Source organism: Diplodia seriata (assembly GCF_021436955.1).
Source record: "Diplodia seriata strain FDS-637 chromosome Unknown scaffold_3, whole genome shotgun sequence".
Classification (NCBI taxonomy): Eukaryota; Fungi; Ascomycota; class Dothideomycetes; order Botryosphaeriales; family Botryosphaeriaceae; genus Diplodia; species Diplodia seriata.
The window spans coordinates 871,981-899,318 of NW_027117310.1; the positions used below are offsets into that span (position 1 = coordinate 871,981).

General features: G+C 55.3%; 6 protein-coding genes across 6 annotated transcripts; 2 read left to right on the forward strand and 4 right to left on the reverse strand.

The window, feature by feature from the left end:
* Positions 1-1,197: 1,197 nt before the first annotated feature.
* SLS55_002997 (uncharacterized protein) lies at positions 1,198-4,055 on the forward strand (the record flags this gene model as incomplete). The annotated part of the gene is made up of 4 exons (XM_066774477.1): positions 1,198-2,072; positions 2,125-2,215; positions 2,913-3,255; positions 3,493-4,055. 4 exons carry the CDS (start codon positions 1,198-1,200, stop codon positions 4,053-4,055), a joined length of 1,872 nt encoding a protein of 623 aa, XP_066634596.1.
* Positions 4,056-4,727: 672 nt separating this feature from the next.
* SLS55_002998 (uncharacterized protein) lies at positions 4,728-5,769 on the reverse strand (the record flags this gene model as incomplete). The annotated part of the gene is made up of 2 exons (XM_066774478.1): positions 4,728-5,399; positions 5,455-5,769. 2 exons carry the CDS (start codon positions 5,767-5,769, stop codon positions 4,728-4,730), a joined length of 987 nt encoding a protein of 328 aa, XP_066634597.1.
* Positions 5,770-6,241: 472 nt separating this feature from the next.
* SLS55_002999 (uncharacterized protein) lies at positions 6,242-7,460 on the forward strand (the record flags this gene model as incomplete). The annotated part of the gene is made up of 4 exons (XM_066774479.1): positions 6,242-6,821; positions 6,880-7,025; positions 7,076-7,215; positions 7,274-7,460. The coding sequence occupies 4 exons, from the start codon at positions 6,242-6,244 to the stop codon at positions 7,458-7,460; spliced, it is 1,053 nt and encodes a 350-aa protein (XP_066634598.1).
* A 453-nt stretch (positions 7,461-7,913) lies between these two features.
* On the reverse strand, positions 7,914-10,646 carry SLS55_003000 (uncharacterized protein; the record flags this gene model as incomplete). The annotated part of the gene is made up of 7 exons (XM_066774480.1): positions 7,914-8,627; positions 8,696-8,738; positions 8,802-9,505; positions 9,555-9,804; positions 9,854-9,977; positions 10,027-10,298; positions 10,348-10,646. 7 exons carry the CDS (start codon positions 10,644-10,646, stop codon positions 7,914-7,916), a joined length of 2,406 nt encoding a protein of 801 aa, XP_066634599.1.
* Positions 10,647-11,589: 943 nt separating this feature from the next.
* Positions 11,590-11,970, reverse strand: SLS55_003001 (uncharacterized protein; the record flags this gene model as incomplete). The annotated part of the gene is made up of 2 exons (XM_066774481.1): positions 11,590-11,883; positions 11,965-11,970. The coding sequence occupies 2 exons, from the start codon at positions 11,968-11,970 to the stop codon at positions 11,590-11,592; spliced, it is 300 nt and encodes a 99-aa protein (XP_066634600.1).
* A 2,875-nt stretch (positions 11,971-14,845) lies between these two features.
* SLS55_003002 (uncharacterized protein) lies at positions 14,846-16,164 on the reverse strand (the record flags this gene model as incomplete). The annotated part of the gene is made up of 2 exons (XM_066774482.1): positions 14,846-16,039; positions 16,099-16,164. 2 exons carry the CDS (start codon positions 16,162-16,164, stop codon positions 14,846-14,848), a joined length of 1,260 nt encoding a protein of 419 aa, XP_066634601.1.
* Positions 16,165-27,338: the final 11,174 nt, after the last annotated feature.

Sequence of the window (27,338 nt, forward strand, 5' to 3'; positions counted from 1 at the left end):
GCGATTCGAGCATACAGAGGGCTCTGGACGCGCAATATGCCGGATACCAGAGCCAGTGAGACTTCTCGAAGCAGACTCTTCTGCTTCCATCCGGGGAGGAGGTACTCGTGGCCGACTAGTGATAGGTTGGCTTCATGACAGGGAAATTGGAATCTTTTGGAAGTGAAGTGGTGGCATTGAGACTGGCAGAGAACGACTTAACACTCACGGCCGATGACGAAACGACTTTGCTTCAGATCAGGAAATTGTTTGGCTACCAAACGAGTATGACCTTCGCGCAAGTTTCTGGAACAATGAATATTTCATTTGAGTGATCCTTTCTCGACCCGCGTCATGTCTTGTAAACTTGGGCGAAAGACACACCTGAAATGTCCGGAAGGCAGAGTCCAAACGGCCATACCTAGCGTGAAACAGAGCATATGCCTAAAGCTGCCTTGCACCGCAGAGCAAACTGCGCTAGCGGGCCGCGGCAGACATTGCCTGCATTCCCCCAAGCTCCCGGATTGATTGACACCTATCGCTGATCTGCTATTGGCCAGGATCTACACCAGAAGCTGCAGTGCCCCGGTACGATGGAACAACGACGTAGTGGGTGGCACTTCCGGCCTGTGATTGGCCCCACGCACACAGCTGTACACCTACCGCACACCCTTCAGCTGTCGACAGCAGTGGGAAGCTGCGGATGCCTACACAAGCTCGAGGCTTAGAGAAAGGCGCTCACTCGAGGGATTGCTTCTGCTGTGCCCTGGCCGCGTGTTGCTCTTCTTCAGCGCGCCAATGACTCCTCGCGACGAACGCCTCATTTGCGGCCTCTGCCGCCCGCATGAGCTGGCTGCACGTCGTGCTGACCAACGCGATAAGACGCGAAACATGGCAATTGGACGGCCCGGACGTTGGGAGCGCCGATCGGCTGCACGGAGTGTGCCACAGGGCTGAAGGCGGTAATGGTCTCGACCGAACTGGTACCTCCGCGACGGGGGCCATCATGTGTCGCAACACGCGCCGTGGTAGATGGTTTGGGGGCTGAGTCTTTCAGCCTCATGAGTGGGGTCCATCCGGCACCCCTCCCGCCCCCAGCCTTACCATGATATATACTACTGCTCGCATGCCTCCTCGCACCTCACCAGGGCGTGTATGCCTCAGGCATTCCGACACTCGTTTCCAGCAACCAGGATCCGATAGCGCATTGCTGCCACAATGGGACACCGCAAAATTCAAGTCCTTGCGATTGCCATATCTTTCATCTGCGGCTGTTACGCTATTTCTGCAGAAAAATTTGCAGACGAAAGCTGCTATCCGACATTCTCGTACGACTACTTATGGGGAGACACCGAAGACAATGCCACGGACGATACGGCGGCAAGGGAGGGGAGCATGAAGTCTACCAGACAGGACCTGAAAAAGTCGAAGATTACCAAGGTCACAGGCTCCGCCAATGACACTGAGTGGCTCACCAAAATGAACGTTCGAGCACCCCTGTTCGCTGTGAACGATACCAAAGCGACGGCTTTCCGAGTCGAGGAGCAAGGCTGGAAAATCGTGGGCGCGGATCTCAATTGGTGGTGGATGTATTATGTCGAGGACGACTGGTCACTGCAGAAGGAGAGTGAAATGCTCAAAGGATACCCTGACGTCGACCAAGACCCTCTCGAAGTCATCCGGTATGATCTCGACCTGTACAGCGGGGTCGCATTCCCCTGCAACTCGACGCTCAGCACAACCTTGCTGGATGATAGCGGCGACAATCCGAATGCCAGCGCCTATGGCTCAGACTTCATCCAGAAGTTTAGAGAAAGGATGAATGACCTTTACCTTTCGGAGGACATGTTAAGTGACCTTGTCACCCAATACTTGAAGGAAGAGCTCCAGGAAGCAAGCAGAGCGGCAAATCAGACGGCAGACTCGACCTATTGGAAGATCACTGCTTCTTATATGGGCGTGGGCTGGAACGTCAAATGCTGGGGAGACATCAATACCGCTCTCAACATGGCCACCGAATGGGACAAGGCTGCCTCATCCGCTGCCACCACCTTGATGGCTCTGATACCGGTTCTACTTACTTTTGGTAATCTGTAAGTCTCACTATGCATTTTTCAAAGAGCTGCACTGACCGGTGTGCTCCAGGATCCTCCCTCGGGATTCCGAAGCTTTCTGCTCCAGCTTCCTCGTTGGCATCATGTCTGCAGCTTTCAGCCTGGGACTGCCTGGAATGAGCGTAAGCCACCGTATGCACATGAGGAGTTGATGGAACAAACTCACATCTCTGGATAGATATCCGCCATCATGCGCAAACTACACCGAATAGACATCGGCGCATTCGAACACTACCGTCAAAAGATCATCAGCCAGCTCGGGCGGCGAGAGAGAGTGGATGGTCGTGCACGGCCAAAAGCTTTCTATAAAGTTCCCTTTTCCGGTCTGCAGAGCTGGTTGAAGCCTCCCCCGGACGATGGGAACGACCCGCCTAAAGCATACGCCGAATGGCTGAGCCATGGCCCCATTACACCGGAACAAGTGGCTTGCTCAAACACATTCTGGCATATTCACCGAGAGGTCGACGAATGGAAGAGCAGGCCGCATTACTGGCACATATTTGGTCTAATTATCTTCAGCCTACAGTAAGTGCCACACTACTCCGTAGCTATCATGTTTGCCGATCTGACTTGGACAGATTGATCATTTTCGTTGTTGGCATTGGGCCTCTTTTTCTCAACATGGGCACTCCACTTTTCATGTTCAGTTGCGAGCAATAGTGAGTGATATCGCTCCGACACGAGTTTGTCTGTTGCAATACACTAAAGGGAAGAATCCAGTCTCTCATCCTTGTGGATGCTCATCACCGCGGCTACCAATGCTGTATTCCGGTTTGTCATGTGGGAATTCAGCTCACATGAGCGTGTGCGAGGTAAGAGGAAAAGGCATTCGGCAATGAACTTTCTGACAAGTTCAAAGTGTATCCCCTCTCAGAGAAGACCAAAACCTCTCTGGATACGTTCATACAGACGCCTAAGTACGAACCAAACGGAGAAACGGGAATCCCGAGGAGTACCGAAACGGAGCTTCCGCCGCGCTATCATCCTTTGATTGGTCGCGGACTGCGTGTTTACTACCGCACCGTATCTTTGTCTGCCACAAGCGCCAAAAAACAATATCACCGGGTAAGCAGGCAGAGTAGCCTGGAGCCGGATGGACCCGGCAGTCTCTATCACCACAACAAAGACACCGAAACCTTTTTCGAGTTTGTCAAGAGCCAGTGTCTGTTCTTCTGGTATCACTGGTTGCGGTTTCCATTCACACGACCTCTGCAATTCATCCGAATTGGTTTCTGTCACGGCAGCGGCGCGACAGACAGCGCTCGCCGGTGGCGACCTGTAACAGTACTCATGCATCTTTCCAGCAGTGGCCGTAATCCTTTCGCAAAGCTTCTAACCGGACTGGTGGAAGGTTCGATCCTACTCTTACTTACAATTTTCTTCTCGGCACAATGGGGAGGCAATATCTTTGTTGTCTCCTACACGATTGCGCTGCTTCTGGTCTTCGTCACTGGCGGTCGCCTTCTCAGCCTCCTCTACATCTGGCAAAGCGCTAAAACACTTGGTCTACACGTCATCGAATGCCAGACCAACGCGCAGATCAGCGGCTCTCTGCGGATCCTCTGCAGTATGACGGGAGTTCTGGTGGTTGTGAACGGTGCCTACTACTATGAAGGTCACCGCCTGGATGAAAGGCAAGGGTGGAATGCCTGGCGCGAAAAGTACGACCGCGGAGACTACGACAAGGACGATGACAATACACTTGCACGAAGCCATAGCGCTCCTGCGACTCAAGGGAGCTTTGCGCAAAATTTGAGAAGATCCGGGCTCAAAGAAGCTTGGAAGGTCCGCAGGAAGCCGGTGGGAGCCAGACAAGATCTCCCACGGCATCGATCGGAGGGCAGCCAGTCGGAGATCCTCCTACAGGACATATCCTACCACTCTCGAATGTCAAGCGCTAACAGCCTTGACTCGAACATGCCACGCGCTCCTGAGGCTACTGCGGGTCATCCTTACGTTTGAGAACCATGCAAGCTTTCTACTGTTTCATTCAGGTTTCCCCCTATTTTTCTTATAGCGCTGGAGTTACTCGAGAAGGACTTAATGTGTGTTTCATTTTGAGAGCACCGCAGCCGTAATACAAACAACTTAATCCAAAATACATATTTCGAGAAGTATCACCCTCTTGGACGCCATACTTTCCTATCCTTTCTTCCCCACACCGCTTCGGAAGATTAGCTAGTGCGGATAAGAATTCTGCAGGTTTCTTTTGCATTGTTCAAATTTTCTTCGCCGTCGGGCTTGGATCTTGTGAGAGCGTGAGTGTTTTGGTTTGGAGGGGAGATGCCTGTCGTTCGTTCTGTGGAGGACTTGGACGGGGTTGGGCGAGGCACTTGGCGTTGTGTGGTGGGGGTTTCTTCGTTGTTTAAACACTGGCCGGCTGGGTCTTTCTACGACGACCGCTTGGAGAGAATCTTGGCGGTCATAGGGCTAGCATTATCCGCCTGATATTTCTAGTCTATGAAACTCTGGGTCGTTCAAAATAAGCGGAATGATGTGCGGCTATCCCATTCTTGCGCCGCCGCAGTATGGAATGTAGCCGTCGGGTAGTAATCGCGTGCTTGCGAATACCGGGTGAAATGCACAAAGATTGCTGCAATAAATAAGGGAGAAGGGTCTGTCTAGTGTCCTCCTTCAATCCTTCGGCCCACCCCTCCCATACGTCGTCGCGAACCGCTCCAGCATATGTTCCTCAACCGTCAGCACCCTGCCGTCATCCTTGCCATCCAACCGCGCGAGCTTCGCATCGAGGCAGCCATCGAAGAAATACGGCACGCTGTACCGGTGCACGGCGCCCAGGTTGCGCACGCGGTGAAGGTTGCTCTTGAAGCAGCCGCCAGTGATCTGCTGCAGCATGTCGCCCACGTTGACGACGTACGCATCCTTCTCCGGCGGCACCTGCACCCACTCGCCGGTGGCCTGGTTCAACACCTCCAGCCCGGGATGGCCGTCGGTCAGCAGCAGCGTCGTCCAGCCAAAGTCGGTGTGCGCGCCGGCGCCGAGCTGCTGCTCGCCGTCGGCGGTTTCTTTTGCTTCCTGCGGCGGGTAGTGCAGCAACGCGATCGACGCCGCGATGGGCTCCTTCTTCATCTCCGCGAAGACGTCGGGGCCGTGGCCCAGGGCGGCGGCGACGATGTCCATGACGGTGCGGCTGAGCGCTTCGACGTGGGCGTAGTAGCGGTTCATGGGATCCCTGAAGACGGCGGCGGGCAGCTGGTGCTCTGCGGGCCAGACGTTGGGGTCCGTGAAGGGGCGGTAGGTCTGGCCCTCTTCGAAGGTGACGGCGTCGGTGCCGATGTAGTAGCCCTGTTCGGAATTAACCGTCTGTAGAGCAAGCAGCCGGGATGAAATGCATGCATACTTCTCTGAGATCCGGCAGGGTGCCGTCCTGCAGGGCTTGAGAGCCAAAGGTCTGGTAGCCGCGGTTTTTGCCGCGTCTCAGCGCCTTCTTCTGCTCGGAGGGGAGGTCGAAGAGCGCTTTGGAGCCGGCGAACATGGCATCTCGAATGGCGAGGTCGATGCCGTGGCCGACGAGTTGGAAAAAGCCCGAGGTTGTGCATGCACGCCGCACCGCCTCGACGACATGTTTGGCCGCTGTAGAAGAGTGATCCGACAGATATGGGCTGATGTCGACCGTGGGGATGTGGAGGCCAGGCTGTGCAGTTGTGGAAGGCATGATGGCACGGAGAAAGAAAAGGCGCTCGGGGGGCTGCCGGAAATGCCACTTTATAGTGCTCCAAACCCCTCTGCAAGATAATCGGCGGGGCTGCAGATTCGCTGGCGACTATCTACGCCTCGAAACCAAAAAATTCGGGGAAGATGCGTGGGTCTCCTTTCATCAGAAGCCCATTGGAGAGCATGTCCAGCAAAGAGGTAAAGCCAAGGCAGAGCAGCTATCCGCGAGTCCAGAAGTGGGCGGGGTGAGGTGTGGAAGTCGGCGGCGAGCGGGCAGCCCCGGCCGGGAGCGCCTTATCAACGACGGGGTTAGTCGGCCGGGCATCGCGGCCGACCTGCACCTTCCCCGCCCTCGACAGGTGCCCCTTCCTATCATCACCAAGTAACAGATGTAACGACGCTATAAATCGGGGACCCGTGCTACATCGCACCTTCCCAACCCATCCCTCACGAAACAAATCCCCCCCGCGACAATGGCCCCAACTCGATACACCAACCGCACCATCCCGCGCATCTCCCTGCGCGACTTCCCCACGCGCATCGACGAGATAACAGCCGAGCTCGTCCACGCCGCCTCGACTGACGGCTTCTTCGCGCTCGCCGACACGGGCATCAGCGCCGGAGAGATCGAAGCCATGTTCGGGCGGTCCGAGGCCTTCTTCGCGCTGCCCGTGGCGCAAAAGGCCAGCGTGCCGTGGTCGCCGCGCAACGTCGGCTGGGAGCGCAACGCGCAGGTGCGCCCGAGCACCGGCACCGCCGACCTCAAGGAGAGCTACCAGCTGCAGTTCGGCCGCAACATGTGCGACCCGGACGCCTGGATCGCCGAGGACGTCCTGCCCGGGTTTAGGGAGGACGCTCGCCGCTTCATGTTCCGCTCGCAGGAGGTGTCGGAGATGGTCATGGTGTGTCTGGCCCGCGGCTTGGGCTTTGCCGATGATTATTTCGTCAAGGCCCATGATGTGACGAGGCCCGAGGCGCAGTCGGTCTTGAGGTTGATCTACTATCCCGAGCAGGATAGGGATGTGCCGGTGAAGGAGGGGTACTATCGTGCAGGTTGGTTTGGAGGTTCTTGTCTGCGGTGTAGGCGTTTGCTGACGGTTCCGCATCCAAGGGCCTCATGCGGACTGGGATCTACTCACTTTGCTGTATCAGCGACCAGGGCAAAGCGGCCTCGAGATTTGTCCCGGGAGGGAGTCAGTGACCGAGTTCGGCATCGGTGACGAGTGGACCAAGGTTGAGTTTGCTCCGGGAGATATCGTGTGCAACATTGGTGATCTCCTAATGAGCTGGTCGGATGACAGGTACAGTTCAATTGCCACATTCTACCGTGGAGAGAAACTAAGTGGGTCGGCAGATTCAAGTCAACCTTCCACCGCGTGAAAGCGCCGGAGGATAAGGAAAAGGACTACTGGGGTCCGCGGTACAGCATGGCCTTCTTCAATCAGCCGTGAGTCTTTCCTTTCCCTCTGTGCTGATCTGAAGTGTTGTGTTAATATGGGCTGCAGCTGCTGGGATTGCAAGATTCAGGGCCCGAAGAAGAAATACCCAATGGTGACGGGAGAGGAGTTCAACCGCAACGCGATGCAGCGTAACTTTGCCGCACTCAAGGCAAAGGTAGAAGCGATGGAAAAGGAGAAAAGTGCAAGTGATGCCGAGCCGACTGCGGCCGCGAGCGTCTCAGTCGGCGCGTAAGGTGCCGCAAGCTTGGCCTGAGAAAAGAAAGATTGACCTGGAGTCGGGAAGTTGACATCCACCTGGAATATCTGCTCTTAGTGAATATAGGTTTCCCGTCCCTGATCAAACAGAGAGGGAAGAGCGTTGTGCAGCTATCCAGATGGTAGGTATTTCCGATGTCAAGAGGAGAAGCCACGGAGATCCAGCCGTCGGGTAGCCTTCGCGCGTTTGCGTGTTCGAGATCCGTCAAACAGATTCGAACAGTGACTTCATTATATATTTTTACCGAGATTAATCTATAAGTGATATCAACGAAGTCCCAAGACCAACAGCGAAGGATACAATACCGTCTCGAACAACCCAACTCCATAAGAGAGAGCTCTTCCCCCCCTGGCCATCCACCTCTCCGACCACCACCATCACCGCTCCCACCCACCCCTCTCCCTGTCCCCACCAGAGAAAAAAAATCCCCTACCCCCTCCTCTCCCTCCTAATCCGCCCCATAACAACCCCCTCCCTCCACGCCCAAAACCCCACATACGCCGCCCCGGGCCCCACCACCCCCTGCGCCAGCACCAGCGCCGCCGCCGCCCGCGCCGCCGTCGCCACCGTCACATATCCCGTACGCCTCAGCTCGTACGTACTGTACAAGCACCACGCCAGCACCGCCGCGAAGCACAGCGTAAAGTCCCACTTGAAGAACGCGAAGATGGAGTCCTCGTTCGCGTAAGGGTTGGGGAAGAAGACGTCGGCGATGGTCGTGGTCGATGCCGGGGCGGAGTTGGACGCGATGGAGAGGACGGTGGTGATGTGTGTCATGGCGGTGGCGGCGAAGACGAAGGCGTACGCGGTGTGTAGCGGCGCGACGTCGGCGAGGGCGAACATTTGCTTGTCGAGGGGGAGGCGGTCGGCGGGGTCCGAGGAGAAGCGACGGGTGAGGTAGGCGATGAGCGACGTGAGGAGGGCGATGTACACGGGGAAGGGCTGCCAGAGCGCGACGTAGGTCTGGTGCAAGGCCGGCGAGGCATGCGGGAGGAACATGAGGGCCGTCGGCAGCACGTGGCCGAGGCAGAGGGCCGGGAGCAGCGCTTTGGCGGCGGACGTGGGGAGGGCGCGGCCGGTCGTGCGGGTGTAGAGGGGGTTGCTAGTGGTGTAGAGGCTGATGAGGTAGTAGAGGGGGGCGATCTGTAGGGTGGTTAGTTTGTTTTTTTGGGGTGCGTGGATGGGTGGGAGGGAGGTTGGTGGGTGCTTACTTTGCCGATGCCGAAGAGTTGGTAAATACTGAAGAGGACTGGACTGTTTTTGTGTGTCAGTATGTGTCAACGTTAGAGAGTTTGCGGGGATGCGGGAAAGACATACATGGACACCAATGCGTGATGATTTCCAAACCGGTAACCTTCGACCGTCCAGATGAAGGCGAGAGGAAGGAGCATAATCATGAAGTACAGACATTGGATCCTCTGATTAGGATCATCCCCTGCCACGCCCTTGGAGAAGGCCCAGACCAGGATTGATAAGGTGGAATCAATCGCGGGAATGCCGGTAAACGTCTGCTTTAATTCATGACCGACGAAAGTAGGCGTAAAGCTCGTCGGATCGATTTTCAATTTTTGTTGAGCCACACGGAAAATGAAAACAAAGATTGCTGCAAAAGTCAACTTGACGATGGCCGAACCGTTGAACGGCTTGCTTGCGAGCTCGTCCAGGAATGGCACGTAGCGCGGTTTCTTCGGGACCTCGAGCATGTTGAGCCGGTGGCCACCCTCGATGCTCTTACACCAATTGGCCAGCTTGGTATCGATGGACATGTGCGGCACGTAGTATTTGGCGATGAACTCCAACATGCGTGTCTCCATGGCTTCGAATCTTTGCTGCTCGTGAGATCCCTTGACGAGCTCCCATGCGCGTGGCGAGCGCAATTTCTGAGTCTCCGAGAAGACCTTGTCGAGGTCGGCATCTGACAAGCCCTCTGGATGGCTCTCCATCATGCTCGTGAGGTTATTGACCAGGACGGCGGCGGTCTCGATAGCGCTGTTGCCTCCTTGGCCGCTGATTGGCTCAAACTGAAGAAGTCAGTCTTGGTAGGTGTAGTCGTAGTTTTCTGATGCTCACCTTGTGTGCGGCATCGCCAATGGTCATTATCCGGTTGAAGTGCCATTTCTTGAAGACGTACTCGGGAAGTGCGGTAAGGACGGAGGAGATGCGCGCGGCATATATGTCTCCGAAGGTGAGGTCTTCGTTGACCTTGTCGTTCCAATGCTCCTTCGCGAGGACTTCCTCATCTTGCTTTGTGTAACGGGGAAGTTCTGCGTCCTTGAGTTTCTCGCCTATATTCTGAAACATGAACCAGTACACCCGATTGCTGCACAGATTAGCGCAAGCGTTAACAGGAAATGGAAATGAATACGTACCTTGGTCCGGCAAGGACCAGGAGGGAGTAATGCTTGTACCAAGTCGTGTTGTTTGTGAAAGGCTGGTATTCCTTCATGATAGAGATTCCGAATATGCATTTGTATGTTGTGTGTGATGACAACGCTGAAGAGGTGTCAATTTCGCGACTGGGGAATTCAGAGTTCGGACTCACCTGTGTGTTCTGACTTTGGGATATACCCGGGCTCCAACTGATCCGCAATCCGCCACATCTCCTTTCTGACAGTGCTATGCACGCCATCTGCGCCAATCACGATATCGCCAGTGAATTCCGAGCCATCTTCAGTAGTAACCTTGACGCCCTTCTCTTGCAGACTGACCGAGCAGACTTTTTTGCTCGTCAGGACTTTATCTTTGCTTTGCAAGCGGTCGTAGAGAACTTGAAGAACCATCTGGCGATCAACGAAGATGACGTCGTAACCGTGACTGCGTATCTATTAGCAATTGCAATTCAAGCGTATGACAATGTACCTACCGATCCCTGAACTGGTTTCCTCCGACGTACTGGGATAACACCTGTCCATCAGGCCCGCGGGAGGTGGATACTTGCATCGGCTTCTGTATCAACCCTCGCATAGCAGGGTACAAGCCAAGCTGGTCGAGCACCCGAAGACCGTTTGGCAACAAGCCAATGCTTGCACCGACTTGAGGAGCAATGTCCCGGTAAGCTTCGAGAACGACGAAGTCGATGCCCAGTCTTTCGAGCATGTTGGCGAGAGTGAGGCCCGCTATACTGCCTCCGGTGATGACGACTTTGAAAGGTTTGGACGTCATGGTTGACGAGACCGAATCCTGAGGTTAAAGCGGAAGATTATGGTTGATGGTACTTCTGGAGGAGGACTGAGAAATGAAGGCAAGTCTCTGGATGTCGCCCTGCAATGGGTGGTTCGATGAATATATATTCCTGTGTATTCAATGGACAGCATGGAAGCCCGCATTATAATAGAGATCTGAAACAAATGTGCACAGCCTGCTCGGCAATATGCAGCTGCGTACCACGGGCTCCGGATGTCGGCCGACCATGTGCGCGCGCGTTCGGCCGCCGGAAGGGACCAGGAGAAAGATGAGATAGACGAACGGGATCCATTATACCACCAGGTTCTCTTCTATTTCCGGCAGGAAAGCGGGGACAGAGCATGCTGCTTCGACCAGTCTGAGGGTTTCGAGATGTCTTGATCGGAGTGGCCGGATAGACAAAGTCCTGGGTTGAGGCATGCCGAGCGACTACGGCTGCCGGCTATCGGCAATCGGATGCCGGCTATCGGCGACCCAGCACAAGCTCGCCTTCAAGGCATTCCCACGTAATACAACCACTTCACTTTACAATCTGAAGGGTCGATCGAATCGGTTTAAACGTCGGTTGAAATATACCTGTGTAGTTGCTGAACAACTTGCGATTATTGATGGGGCTACTGCTGCTGCTGAAGGAGCGGGATCTATTCCCTTCAGCAAACCAGAATCGAAGCTATGCCCAGAAATGACGACATGTGCTGTAGCTCTACAGGTCATGGCCTCAGACCGTTGGCTGCAAACTTTAAAGGTAGGTATGACGCAGTGTGGAGAGGTACCTGGCCTTGAAGCGGGGGAGGCACGGTTGAATCCGTTCGGATGCCGAAAATGTCCTTCGTACGAAGCCTTAAATTCCGATGTCAACTCTTGTTCTGCGGCAGGGCCGCATCATTGTCGCAAAGTTGCTGCCGGATAAAATGACACAGACTTATCCCAGCAGAAACGCATCGGCCGAGTTCCAATTGAAAACATTCTCCAGGTCCGGGAAGAGCTCCCTGGCGCTTTCAAACAGTGCACCGGGAGACTCGCAGAACAAGGCACTATCAGGCACGGATGTCGCGTTTCCTTCCTGGGACTGCTGCCCTGGTTCCGACGGCTGAGCCCGGCCCTCCTTTCGTTTCCTCGTCCGTTCCTGGAGTTTAGAAAGCGAAATACGAATAAGCTCTCGGAACCAACCGGCAGGCTTCCACGTCTTTTCGAGGACGCTAAGGTCGTCATTGAGCTGTCGCAGGCGTCCGAAAGAGTCTGTTTTACGAGGCTCTTCGGATTCCAGTAGAGCGTCTCGGCAGTCGTTCAACAGTACCGCCATGGTGTGGAATACGCCCGCAACCCTGCAAAAATTCAGCTTCCCATCATTAAACTTCAAGGGAGATGCTCACAGCCATAGGGGACAGAAAGGAAAAAGCGAATGCGCGCGTAGATAGCTCATCACCTGCCTAGGTATCAGCAACTGCGCCTTTGCAGACGGGGAGTTTCTCACCTCGCAGAAATCGTAAGCTGCATTATGCGACAGCCGCCGACTTTCGAGTTTAACAACGGGATCATTGTGCTTTGCAGCAAGAGCCCAATGATAGAACAGGTACAATAGAGAGTGAGCTGCGCGGAGCAGTGGCTGGTATATGAGCTGGGCTCGAGGGGTCATTGCTGTATCTTGGAGTTCCATGTCGATGAAACCTGGGCAATCAGCGGCATACTGGTCCATCTTTTCCCGCAATTCATCCAGAACTGCTGTCACTATTGGCTCTGTGGGGGGATTTGGTATGATGTGGAGCTTGTTGATCGTCATGCCCACTGTTTGTTGATGAGTTGTAGCCATATGCGACACTTTCGATCGAAGACATGCTCACCTAATGCTCCAAGCCACACGAGCGCGGTGCAGTATTTGATCGTCTCGGGACTACGTGATGGGTTGGATTCACCTCCTTGCCCCTCTCGAGACTCATCGAAATAGCTGGAATCCCAACCGAGGTCCGACTGGTCTGTCCATCTATCATCGATGATAGTGGGGGTTCCGAATACCGCCGCAACAAAACAGTCTTTGGCCTTGGAGACATTAGTTGTGTAGATCGCTCTCTGCGACTTGCTTCTCCAGAGCTTACCATAGTCACCCAAGCGACACGCGTCCAAAGTCTCTTTTGCAGCGGGGAAAGATTGAGGGTTTCTATCCTAAAAGCCAGGGTGTTAGGGTATGCACGAAACGACGAGGAGACGGCGGTGAACACACTTGCGGTGCAGTCCCATCATGTATGCGACATTTATGGCTCGACTCATCCAATATCTTGTATTTCTCTCTTCCGTCCAGCCAAACCACCGCTCTGCCAACAACACAAAACTCTGTACCAGTGTGATTTGATCACTCTCCAGTTCAAAGTCAGCTAGTAGCTTGGCCTTTTCGAAGAAGTTCGCAGTCATCTCAGTACGGGTGGCCCAGGGCGAGGCGGCGACACGCTCATCGGAGGCGAAATGACTTCCCACGAACAGGACGCTTTGTACAAGCAATGGAGGAACATTCTGTGCAGCACGACGTTCTAAGAAATCGGTCTTGTCGATTATAGGTACGTGCGGATCCCCATAGTCAAAGAAATTCTGTATCAGGCTGTCGGCGAGATGGGCATCTGGCAAGTCAAAGACGCCCTTTTCCGCAAGAAACCTCCGCGTCGGCGAGTCCAAGCGGCCAATGGCCTCTCTGTACCGACCCATGGCAGAGCCTGCATTGGTTGACGGGCCAGCGTAGAGGTGGACATTACGACGGGAGTTCTCGTCGGTGTCGGCGGCAGCGTTGAGAATGGATGTAAAGGCGCTGTTGTTTGTTGCGTGAACGATGGCAACGCCGTGTTCGTCGTCAATGGGGCTGTTTGGGTTATCTATGAAGTTCTCGAGTGATCGAATGAGATCAACAGAAGAAGATGAGGGAGCGAGGCCGTCGGTCCGTCGGGGTTCAGCTCTTGGCCGGACAGGATCGGATCGTGCGGATCGTGGAGCTGGAGCTCTGGAATCCACGCGGCCCCCATTTCGCGTGTTTCTAGCGCCGAGCTAGTCAGCGGCGTATACTCCCAGACGTAAGTAGAGCTTGCTCAAGTACTTATGTTGATTGCCGCGGCGGGAGATGCGGAGAATGCATTGGAGATTGGATTGTGTGCATTTCGTGCACGGATAGACCCTAAGCGCATCGCATTTAACTTTGCGAGAATGGCAATATATACAAGCGCGAGACGCTCTCTGCTTCACGCGTTACTTCCCCGGCATGGGCGAGGAGAGATGCGGAGGTTACCTGGCGCGGATGCTGCTGATCGATGTCGGCCTCGGGTGGGGTGAGGGACATGATTCACCCGAAATGCAAACGTGGAATTGCAGTGCGTGAAAACGGACGGTAAGCTCCGAGTGGCCGTTGAGGAGCTGATGCCATTTGGGTAGCGGAGTGAGGGGGAGGGTTCCGTTGCCGGTGGCACAGTGGCTTCCGCAATCGCCTGTCTGACTAAGCCTCTCACGTGCAGCCCACTGGTAATCAACCAGCGAGTCATGTCGTCGCCTATATACTTTACAAGGCCGGAGTCACGCTTTTGGAGGAGCAATGCGAAGTCACGAAGTGTGTGCAACTCTGAAGTCTGTCTCATTTATGCGGCTATCTATCCCGGAAACTCTTCGCATTCTTAGTGATAGCAGAGATGCATCATTGCGCGGCTCGTACATTAAGATGCCCTGGTCCGAGGTGACACGGTTACCAACTGTAAGCAAAACGGCTTGCAACAGTAGTTCATTGCTAAAAACGTCAACCGTAACGAAATCTCAGGTAAAACGTCGCGAAGAGTTGTGCGCGTCACACATGGAAGAGCGGGTTTCACAGATGTAGTGAGCACGGAATTGAAAAGAAATCTTTGCACCAGAACTGCTCCGCGTGGAGAGTTCCGTGTCTATAACTCTAATTTCTTTGAGGTATCTTTTCTCTCTAAACTCTAATTTTTGCATTCCACAACTCAAGCTCCTTGATGCAAGGGACGCTGGTTGCGGAGGACTGCTGAAAGCCCGGAGTCGAGGGTATTTTGTCGAGCAACCCAAAAACAAAACGCCAAAATTCCCGTCTAGAATGCGCTTAGCTGTTCTATCCTTTCCTGTGAAATCTAGTCGAGCCCATGATCGAATCTCAGATTGACACATAACGCCAACGGGACCGAATCTTTTTCTCTTCAGTTCGTAGCCTTGGTCGTAGGCTTGACCCAGTGGAACGTCTGGGGCGCGGGGGCCGTCTGCTCCTCCCTGACCCAGCGGCACGTGCGGAAGGTGGTCCACAGGCTGCTCAGGAAGTTGGTCTTCTTGTCCTCGTTGTAGAATTCGCCGAGCATGGGGCGGATGGCGGCCGTGGCCTCGTCGGCGTAGTAGAAAGGAATCCTGGGGAACAGGTGGTGGACGACGTGCGTGTCAATGATACCGTGGAAGAGGTGGGTACCGATGAAACCAAAGTCGCGGTCAATGGTGCAGAGGTTGCCAACGGTGAAGTTCCAGGTGTCCTCGCCGTAGTGGGGAACCTCGGGGTGGGTGTGGTGCAGGTAGGTGATGGCGATCAACCAGTGGTGAACCCAGACGTAGGGAACGACCCAGAGGAGAGCAACGGTCTGCCAGTCAAGAACCTGGGCGGCCTGGTAGAGGACGTAGCCGGTGAGGGCGAGGCCAATGTCGGAGATGATGATGAGGTGCGCCTGCTGGGGAAGGAAGAGAACGCTCCAGGGGTCGAAGTGGCTGCCGCGCTCCGTGAACCAGCCCTTCTTGTCGTTGTCGCGAACGCGGCTCTTGTGGCCGGCGGAGACGTTGAAGAGCAGGTAGGTCTGCCAGCCGAGGAGCTGGTGGAAGAGCAGCTTGAAGGTGGTGACGATGGGGGTGTCCTCGGTAAGCTCCTCAAGAGCCTTGATGGAGATGCCCAGTTTGCCGGCGATCTCATCAATGGTGCGCGGGACGAAGACGAGATCCTTCTCGATGTGGCCGGTGAAGCGGTGGTGGCGGGCGTGCGAGATCTTCCAAGAGAAGTACGGAACGCCAATGGCAGAGTGGCAGAACCAGCCAACGACATCGTTCAGACGCTGGTGCCTGGAGAAGGCGCCGTGGCCACACTCGTGGGCGAGAATCCACAGACCAGTGCAGATGCAGCCCTGGGCGAAGCCGTAGAGGATCCAGAGGGCGGTGCGGGCAGCAAACGACTCGACGTGGTGGATTTGCAGAGCGCCGTACACCAGAGCGGCGACCATGACGATGTCGCGCGCAAGGTAGGCCATGGAGATGGAGACCTTGGGCTGGAAGCAGTGGGCGGGAATGGCCCGCTTCAGATCACCGAGACTCGGGCATTTTGCCGGGTCGGCGAGGTTGGACGTCGGCTTCAGGCTGATGACCTTTGGCAAGCGTTAGTTGGGTACGAAGGGCGGGCGGGATCCAAGCAAGAGAGGCATACGTTGTCCTTGGAGGCGAGCTGCGGCTCGCCCTGCAGGGTGACGGTTTGCGTTTGCGCAACAGACATGGTGGGCAGGAGAGAAAAAGTTTTCCCGTTGCCAGGAGACAGAGCGGCGGGAAGAGGCTTTTAATAGTGAGAAAAGAAAGGGGAGAGGTGCTGTCCAGGAAGACGAGGCCAAGCAGAGTGGGGTGCCGCCATTGACGGTGAAGGCCCTGCACGCGTGGGACCGAAACTCAACGGACAATTGATCCACCAAGCACGCCCCAAGCGTAGCAGCCGTGGTTTGCCATTCTCCTGACTGGCTGGGGCGATGTGCGTTTGCCGCACGTGGCACGGACGCCGACTCGAGCCTGGCGGCCGCCAAAGCGGCAGGCGCACGCAGTCGGACCTTCTGGGAGGCTCTGGGGCCGCGAGGGCGCCGCCGCGGCGCAGCGTTGCGGCGGACGCATTCGCAGCAGCTTTTTCGAATGCGTTGAGGTCGCCGGTGGGGTAGGGTGCGGTGCTCCGCGCAAAGCTGGGGACTGGCCGGGCACGGATGTGCGAGCTGTATCGGCTGTTTCGCGCTTTCGGACCTTCTGTTGTTCGAGAAAAAAAGGGTTCCGGCTGCGCAGCCAATCGCAGCCGCCGCTCGGGGCTCAACGCGAAGGCGGTCAGGGCAGGTCGGGTAGATCAGGGTCTGATTCGAGCCTCAGCGTGCCTGCGTCGCTTCGCCAACCAAGCCCAGAGCGTCCCTTGCGCGCTGCAACTTGGCCGCAACCGTGCTGTTGGCGTGGCGGACAGCGGCCTGCTCCCAACGGCGGAGACGGGACCCAGATTGAGACCTCACACCTGTCGGTGCCAGCGTCCCCCCGTCAGGTACGTGTCGCCCGCGCATGCGGCGAATCCTGGCGCTTCGTCGCTCCTGCCACATGTGAGAATTGTGATGATATCTAAGCGACTTGCGCCTCAACAACGCTAGGAGTAGCCTCCGCCACTAGGTCCCTGAAACCCCTAATCTTTTCCGATCCGTCGCAAAAGTGCACCGCCCGCGTTGATCTGAATCTGTGGACTTCGTGCCGTCTCCATCGGTCCGCCCAGCTGGCCCAGCCGTGCCCCTTCTCATCCTATTTTTGCCCTCCGCCATCGGCCGGGTGGCCTGTGGCCCGCATCCCTGCCGACGTATCAGCCTCTCACCGCGTTGAGCATACGGACCGCGGATCCCAGGCCAGCTGTGGACACGCAACCTGCGCGGCTGCAGACGGGCTTTTTCTGACCGGCGCCCCTGACGCGCGACATGAGCCCAGCCTAGCGGTGTGGTGGCGTCCATGGGCTGAGTTTTAGGGGTTCGTCTGAGCAGTGGCCACAGCCCTTTCGCCGCGGTGGACTGTGCGGGCGGACCCTACGATACTTGCCGGATCCAGTAATCGCGAAGACGACGACAGGTCAAAGGGTCCTGGCCGCACACTTGGGTCCAGTGGGTTCCATGGCTGGTAGGCGGTACGATTGCCGCTGTCACTTGGCCGTCCTACCGTCGCCCCGTCCGCTCACGCCACCCTAGACGGTGCCAAATCCACCCATCCGAGAGCGAGAGCAAACGGCCGGGAACAAGAAACTGGGGACCGGAGAGGCCGTCGTCGCCACGTGTGGGCCCAGTGCGGCCCGGCGGTCAGACTGTAAGGTGCCCTCTCGGTACCTTTGCTTTCCCGAGGCCAGGCTCCGCCGGCAGAGTAGCCTTGTGCAGGTCTTTTCACATTACATGGCTCGAACGGAACGAAGCCGAGTGGACTGCTCCGTCCATGGCGAGAGAAGATCCCGGAATCTTCCCTTGAGCAAGCCCCTCGATGTTGCGGAATCCAAGGTTAGGCCTGCAGTGATCACTTTAGGCTGACAGCCCTGGGTGAATGGACCAGCTGCCCTGCCATCCCATCCGGTTAGCCGTTCGGAACAACCTTTTCGAGGGCATGCGGGTCCCGTTCACCGTATGCCTCGTTCATCGTACTCGCACTCGAAATGGGGCCGTGCTCAGCAAATATCACTTACCCGAAAGGACTCAGGTTGTCGTGGGACGGGAAAGACCGGGCGCCGTCACTTGAAGTGGATTGTCTGGCCACGCGGCGGACTGAAGCTGTTGTCCGAGATTCTCGCTGTTGGTGTTGAGTTCAAACAAGCTGCGGAGTACCCCACGTCACATCCTCGCTTACTTGTCGCCATTGGACCCTTGGACCCGCTCATCATTCCGCTGCCATCCGATCGAGCCACTAGGCACCTGATCTCCACAGATCCCAAATCTACCATCTATTTCTGCTCACTTGACTGCAATCCCTGCTCGTCCTTTGCTGCTTGTGCCCAGGTCACCCTTTGCGCCCGGCTTGTCACATCAATCACCTGCCCCTTTGGAAACAGTGCAGCTTAACCCCACCACACAACGCAGGCGTGGGGAGCACCTACTACCTCCAAATTCCTGCGGCACTGTTTCCGAACAGAACACTTCAAATGTTCGTAGTAAAGCCGGACCACATGTGCGTAAACACTTCCTTGTGTTCAATATACGCACCCTAAGCCCCATCCTCCAAGCTCTTCCGTGTGATCATTCGATGGACACTTAACGATGTGGCTATCTATCCAAGCGGAATTCGTATGCCCTCTTTTTGTATCGTTTGATCTACTGAATATCAATCCTGTCGCACAATCTAGAGAATGCAGCCTATCGCATGCAGCGTGATTCAAGAGAAGCTAGGGCCAGAAAGCGCCCACGAATAGCCGGTAGCCGTGGCGTGCGGGGATCCAGCTCAATAACGGACCCTCACTTCCAGTCAGTCGTACTTCTCGATCTCGTTGCATCATCCAGTAAAAGTTCATAGATATATAGAGCGGAGGACCTTTCTTCTAAACTCTTTCCGGTTAATCCTCATGTGCGTTGCACTTCTACGATCCTATCAACGACTGCACAAAATTCAAGTGACTCAGCATAGTGTCACAAAAGGACCGCATAATCGTCGATGAGCGGCCCAGAATATCGCCGAAACATGGTCTCTAAAAATCCTACAACGAAGCAGTGATGACCGGGCACTGTCCGCATCCAACCACTGCGCCATTCCCCTTTCAACACCGAGTCACCGCCGGTGACTCCCTTAGCGCGACAGCATCGGTAAAGACTTAGTGGAATCCCACATGTATACAACACATAAAAGCTGCAGCCTACCCGACCACTAAACAATCACCATACCAAAGAAAAAAAAAACCTACGGAAAGAAAATACACAAGAAGCCCCCTTTCACGATGACAGAGCCAGACGCCAACCACATCACCACCGACACCACCCTAACTACCACCGTCCCCAGACCAACCCACCAACCACAACCACAACCACAACCACAACCACAACCACAACCAAATCCGCCGCCCCCGCAACGCCAAATCCGCGCCCTCCACGACGCCCACACCATAACCGTCTACCAAGCCTACCCCGCGGCCATCGCCGACGCCGCCGTCGCCGCGCAGCGCCTCTCCGCATCACCGGAATTCAAACCATCGCGCATGACGTGGATCAAGCCCAGCTGGTGCTGGATGATGTACCGCAGCGGCTACGCGCTCAAGGACGCGCGGCAGGAGCGCGTGCTGGCGCTGCGCGTCGCGCGCGACGGCTTCGCGGAGATGCTGAGGGGGGCTGCTTTGACGACGACGACGACGACGACGACGACGGGGGAAGGGGCACTAAGGGTTCGGGTGCAGTGGGATCCCGAGAGGGGCCCGGCGCTGGAGAGGCGCGCGTGGAGGAGCTTGCAGGTGGGGATTCCGGGGGGGTTGGTGAGGAGGTGGGTGGACGAGTGGGTCGTGGGGATCGAGGATGTGACGGATCGCGCGAGGGAGTTGAAGCGGGTGGTGGAGGCGGAGCCTGGGGTGGGGGAGGAGGAGTTGAGGAGGAGGGGTTTGCTGCCCGAGGAGAGGGTGTATGAGGTGCCGGCGGATGTGAGGGCGGTTTTGGGAATGGATTGATGGTGGCGTTTGATTGATGGGTGGATGGAGGTGGGGGTGGAGAAAAGGATTGGCTCTTTTCGGTCGATATGCGACCTTGGAATCTAATCTCTGTGGTGGAGTCCGCTTGTCTTCGGTACGAGGAGCCAGCTGACTCCCGTGGCGGCCAGCAATGCAACGAGTACCGGTTGCAACACTTTTACGCCTGCGTGTGCAGCGACGATGCCGGTGATTGCGGGGAATATGGAGCCTCCGATTTGGCCGAGGACGAAGACGAGCGCGAGGGCGGACGAACGAACTTGTGCGGAGAAGAGTCTTGATCCCACTGAGATTCCCTGATTACTCAGTCAGCGGTTTGCGTAATGACCGAATGGGGCGGTTTAAGAGCAACATCGACTTATCAATACTTACAGCGGCAAAGAACGGACCCAGAACAAATCCGAGCAGGCTGATGGCGACTGATGCGGCCACAATATTCGGGACACTGATTGTGGCACGATTGTCAGATGCGGTTTGGGAAAGAGTCATGGAGACATACAGCCAGAACAGAAGCTGAAGCGCCACACCGATGATACTGTAGATAAGCAGCATTCGTCGCTCGCCCCATCTGTGTGTTGGCTCGGCCAATAAGAGCCTTCCCAAGAAGGAGCCACCATTGAAACCGGCCGGGACGTAACCCATGTCAGCCAGGTTGCCGTCACGGACCTCGACAAGATATTCTACCACCCAGCCTGACGATAAACAGTATGTCAGCAGTGCCCACAGAAGTGCGGGTATGCTTACTTACCACTCGCGGTTATGACAGCACCGAGGTAAAAGAAATAAAAGAGGCTAAGGAGCCAAACGCTGGGGGTCTTGAGCGTTTCTTTGATCTGCAGAAGTGCACCTTCATTTCTTGAGCCTTCGCCGGACTCGGGGTTGCCAGGCCGCTTTGCTTTGATAGCCAAGCTGTCCCGAAAAGCGATGACACAGAGAACGAGGTTTATGACACCCAGCCCCAGAGGGAACGTATAGAACAAGCTCCACCGGGAGGGGGTATCTGCGGAGGCGATGGCGGTGGACACGAAGGGACCGACAAGACATCCGCCTGAATACATGGCATGGATGAGACCAAGAAATCGGTGAGCGGTCTTTACCGAAGCGACGAAGGTATTCGCATGCGTGTCCTGGTATGCCTGTCCCAGACTGACTATGCCAAATGTGACAGCAAACAAGGCAAAAGGCGGGGTCCAGCAGCGCAAGGCGTGAGCTAGAACCTGTAGGAAAGCTCCAAGGACCAGCATTGCCCCTAGATCGAGATATTGACATAGATGACTGTTTGAGATTGCGGCAAAGAACCATCCGGAGAAGGTGACGGCGTAGCTTGACATAATCAGTACAACGATAAGGAGCACCGGTGCACATGAGCTTACACGATGGAGATCATGGCCGTGTTGATGTCGTACGACCGGATAAGATACGGAATCATAGCACCCAAGCTCCCGTCGTTGACTCCTGCGACGAAAAACGAAAAAGCGGCGCTGACGACTTTGATGTAAGTTGCCTTTGGGGTAGTTGGTTCCCACTCCGCTTCTGCCGGCTGTGCAACATTTGCGAGCTCGACAGCATCGTCGCCCGACGACAGTCGATCCTGCGTGACGCTCCTCGGCATTTTATCAACCTGTAGGAGATATTTGGATGATGTTGTAGAAGAACATGATGGCGAAAGAGCGGAGAGAACCCTCAACTAGTGCTCCGGCTAAGCCTCGGAATTTCCCCTGCATGGTGAGGGGAAGGCGGTCCGACATCCCGCCTGTGCTCTTGTCATTGGTCAGACCGCTGTCTCCATCGGGAAGTACTTTCAACTTGCAATCCTCAGGGGGTACTCGCCTCAACTGAATTCCTGACCATGTCAGTACGCGTATCTGTTTCCAAAGTGGGTATAAATGCGAACTCGTACGCCTGACCTTTTCCATTGTAGATACTAGCGTTAAGGATCATTTGTTCTCCTTTTTCATCGATTTGGGATTTCGCATCGAAATCCGCTTCTGATCATTCCATTGCATAGGCAGATCTTCGGACATCTCTAGCATGCACCGGAATACGTACCTGGCAGATCGACAGCTCAAGTCTCCTGATGTGGGTTCTCTTTGGGCAAATTGATGTAAGTGTTCGCTTAACCACTGGTTCGTCTGCCTCTCCACCGTACGTCCACTCTTTCCTCACTCTTACCACAATAGTAGCCATTGTTCAGCCAAATTTCAAATGGTAATAAGCAGTTCGTAGCTGCCAGAAACGCAATATTTACAGGTTCAAACAATTCCACACTTCGCTGGCAAAGGCATGGAAAGAAGCAGCCGCTCTTTCTTCGCCATGACCGGTTGCATCTTGCTTGCCATCAAGATTGCCCATGACAGGATAACCTCAGCACATCACCCACCCTCTCCGCGCCTCCGCCTCCGCCTCCGCCGATGATCGCTCCCCCCCCCCCCCCCCCCCCCCCCCCCCCTCCGCCTCCTCCGCGCGGCCGTGTCCGCGACGCAACGCCTACCACGTCGCCATCGCCATGTGCGCCATGCGTAATTTGCACAAGAGACGACATAAACGACGACGACAAGATAGACAAGGCCATTCTGCTTTTCCGCCGGGCCGTGTGGCTCCGCCGGAGCGCGTGCGCTACGCCGGATACTCCGTAGTGGATCCGGTTGTGCGGGTGCGGTGTGGGCAGGAGCAGAAGCAGAAGCAGCAGCAGCAGCAGCCGTGGTTGGTTTTCGATATGGACGTTGCGGCGGCGGCGGCGGCGGTGGCGGTAAAGGCCGAAGGTGGTACTGCGAGGGACGATGACCGGGTTAAGCGAAAGGGAGGGAAGAGGAGGAAACGTTATCGATACAGCATCAGCGCAGAGAGGATTTCGACCGCATCGTGTTGGAGATGCGGGACTTTTACCTCTCTGTGCTGAAGAACAACGCGGAGCTCGTGGGCGGGGCAGCGATGCTGGCGCTTATGTATTTGGAGGAAGGGGCAAATGAGGTTGGTGCGAGGCCGGATGCGGCGACGCTGGAGGTCTTGATTTCAACTGCTGGGGGTGTTGATGGGATCGTCTCGCCGATACATGGACCGGCTGGTTTGGCGGATCCCTGGGGTGTCGGGAAGGAGTTGGGAACGGGGCTAGGGCTGTGTTTGGGGACATGGAGGGGCCAGTTGACCTTGAGCGCGACGTATAACGATGGGTGGCATGAGGAAGAGGATGAAGTAAGGTTTGTGCGGGACTGTGAGGATGCTGTCTTCTATGGCTTGGGCATTTGAATATTGCAGATCGCGCTATCTGGAAGACCGCCGTGAGCAGAGCTTGTTCCGTCATCTTTAATTTATTCACCGCCACTAATTACCACCAAACTATCGGTCCAGGATAAGCTTGGTTGTACACGCTGTACTGCAGAGTTCGCGTTCATTATGACGTCGGAGGTTGCGCGAGTGGACGCCCAGGCTACATCCGTCTGACGTTTTGTGCCACATTCGTATTCGTTGCAGCCTGGGACGAACGAAAAAGAAATAGCTAATGAGTTACCCCTCAGGTCTATAAGTGCACCCGTGCCAGCTTTGAATACCTCAAGCCGACGTATTCATCAATTCAGTTTTTTTGGAATTTTCACCCACTCATTCTCGACCATGCCACCACATCAAGGAAGCCGTTTCGGCTTAGAGTATATCTCTTTAAGCGATCGACAACGTTTGGATCCTCCATCCCTTATTGAGGCTGATGAAAATTCCATCTCTCAGGGACAATCCATAACTGAGCAAGGATCACTGGTGGAGCAGGAACGCGATCGAAAGGGAGGAGTTCCACTGGAAGAAGAACACCATGGCCTACTCCGGAAGCATAAAGGATTGAACCGGGTTCGCGGTTGGACAGACCGTTTCTGGATAATGGAGATGCTGAGCTGCCTCCTCTCCATTGCGTCGTTTGCCGCCATTGTTATTACCTTGTCCATCCATCAGGACCGACCCCTTCCCCAGTGGCCGCATTTGATCACTATCAACACTTTGATTGCCACCTTCACCGCTATCCTCAAGGCTTCAATGATTATGCCAGTTGCTGAAGGCATCAGCGAGCTGAAATGGATTTGGTTCCGCAAGCCGAGGACACTGGGGGATTTGGACAGACTGGACTCTGCCAGCAGGGGACCTTGGGGGTCACTGTGCTTGCTGTGCAATCTAAACCGGAAGTAAGGCTCCTCGCGAAAAGCACGATGGATTCGTAATTGATATGTTGTCATATAGCTTTCTTGCAGGTCTTGGTGCCATCATCACAATTGTGGCTATGGCCATAGACCCCTTTTCGCAGCAGATCCTACAATATTACACTTGTCTCCAACCACTGCATGGTGCTACCACGAGTATACCAAGGACGAATGGTTATACTTCAAACGCCTTTCATACCGGTGCAAATATCAATGAGATGGATCCTCAAATGTCGATAGCGATATACACAGGACTGTTGGATCCTCCGGCCAACTCCTCATCCAGCATTACCATACCGTGCCTGACGGGAAATTGCACATATCCTTCCGACAACAAAGCAACCTTCTCGACCCTGGCGGTATCGCACTCTTGCGAGGATATTTCCAACCTTGTCTCCCGTCAAAACCTCTCTACTGAATCAGGCTTCAACTCAGCGAACATCACTACGCCAGCTGGAGCTCAGCTTTATGTTCATGGGCTTGACTCCAGAGTCGCAAATACCATCCCTTTGTGGGCTTGGGATAAGGACGAGTTGTTTGCCTTAGAGAGTTTGATGATTCAAGCAGATGAACGGCTCTTCGCATTCAACTGTTCATTATTTCCTGTCATCCACAATTATGGCGCCGAATTCAAGGACTCAGTCTACAATGAGACCCTTCTTACTTCAATGAGGGTACATAAGTACCCATGGGGCCCAAGTGTAGGGGGTTCAATACAAGGGATCCCGGGTACGCAGCCCTTATTCTCAGCAGTCGGAAGTTCAACGCTACGCAACGGAATATGGCACAAATGTACCCCCTCCGAGCTAAAGACTGATCTCAACACTGTTTCTGTCGATTCCGCAGGATTTGCCAGTTCCCTCGGATACAACACCTCCAGCCTCGTCTGGTACTCTGCAGACTGCGTCTGGTCAATGGAGTATCGCGGTGCCAATGCAATTGAGCTTTTCTTAAGGTCTTTGTTCCTTGGATATGGGTACGGAGAGAACTTGACGACACCGTGGAACAACGTCAGCTTGACTTCGGGACAGCCTTGGATGAAACTGCTTTATCGCGATGGAACAGCGGACATGAGCTCTGTCAACCAGTACATGAACGGTCTTGCCCTCTCCATGAGCGCTGCCATCCGACAGTATGGCGACAATTCAAGCACCGACTACATACGTGGTACAGTCATGGACTCGCAGACATGCATTCGAGTGCGCTGGGCCTGGATCAGTCTACCGGCGACATTACTTTTCCTTACTATGGTATTCTTGGCCCTCACAGTACTCCAGACGGTCAGACAAAGGTGGCAAGGCACGTGGAAATCATCGGCAATTGCTCTTCTGTTTCACGGGTTCGATGCAGACACGAGGAAAGGGTTCGGTATGATGGCCGACCGGAGTGAGATGAGTAACACCTCGGAGCATGTTCAGGTGCAGTTACGGTATGAAGAAGGAGGTTGGACGTTCGTGGAAAGGAAATGAGGTCTCACTTGGGCAAAACTTCTACAGAGCCTCATATTGTTCATCCTCATGTGCCGAGCTTGATTAGCAGTTCTTTCCATAGTTGGATCAGGTTGCTGAGGCTGAAAATGGCGGAGAATTGATCCCAGACGTTCGTTCGTATCGTAGTTACCCGGAGATAGCCTGACCAGCAGCATTGACAAAAAACGTACATAAGCGCCCAAAGTCGTTTCTGTGGCCATGATCCACCTTGATTCGGGAGAATACAAGCGGTTTCAACTATTTGTGAGTCTCAGTGTTCTTTTACGCCAGAATGCCTCCATCAACCTCATGCACCATGCCAGTGATGTATGAGCTGTTATCACTCAAGAGCCACGCAATCACCTCTGCTACCTCTTCCGGCTGTCCAGGACGACCAAGAGGTGCGAGTTTGTTCCACTCTTTCTGGCCCTCTTCTGCATTGGCGCTGTCCAAACCTGCCAATGGCGTGAGAATGACACCGCTGTTGAAAAGAAGCCTGGTCAGTCTCTACTTGCCGAAAAAAAAATTTGAGGGGAAGAAACAAAAAAAGATCACTCACGGCGCAACCGCATTCACCCTGATCCCCCACTCCCCCGTCTCCCTCGCCACGCTCTTCGTCAACGCAATCACCCCGGCCTTCGACGCCGCATACGCACTGCACCGCGCGCCACCCTTGATACCCACCACACTCGAGGTATTCACAATCGCAAACCCACCACTCTTTCCGCCTTCCCCTTTCCCCCCACCGTCCTCCGCCTTCTTCTTCCTTATCTGCCCCTTCATCGCCCTCACCTCCTCGCTCAAACAAACCATCGCCCCCGTCAAATTCACCCCCAACACCCTATCCCACTCCGCATCCGGCGTCTCCTCGACATCCTTGACATTCAGCCCCTCGTTGATGATCCCGGCGATATTCGCCGCGCCCGTCAGAGGCCCCAGTTCCTTCGTCGTCGCCTCGATCCACGCGGCGACGCTGGCGCGGTCGCGCACGTCGAGGCGGGTGGCCAGGATGCGGGCGGATGGGTGGAGGGTCTGGATGGCGGACTTTGCGGCGGCGAGGGCGGGCCCGTTGATGTCGGCGAGGGAGAGCGCGGGGCAGCCGCGTGAGGCGAGGAGGTGCGCGGTTGCGAGGCCGATGCCGGAGCCGGCGCCGGTGATGGCGATGACGGCGTTGGTGAAGGGGGAGAAGGAGGAGGGGGATGGTGGTGGTGACATTTTGGTGGTGGTGCGGCTGATTGAGAGGGTGCAGTAGTTCGGCGTGCAGACTGAGGATGGCGGCGCGGTTCTTCCTTGGATGGGAACTAAGTAGCTGGCTTGTTAGGGGAAATCACTGTTCTTTAGTAGAGTTGAGCTGTAGGCCGGTGGCAGCATGTCTGCTTTAAAAGCCACTGAGCTTCGTGTTGGTGGCATCTGCGCCTCCTCGCCGGTCGGGCTTCGTGAGGACCAAGCATCTTCGAGCTCACGGTATCTACGAGTCAGTCGAGGCCAGAATGGAGCTGCAGATGGAGCGGTTTAGCGGAGATGCTAGCAGAAAAAGGTTCGGATTGGCCGTCGGAGAATATCGTACAAGCAAGCCGTGAAGAACACCGCTGCAGCC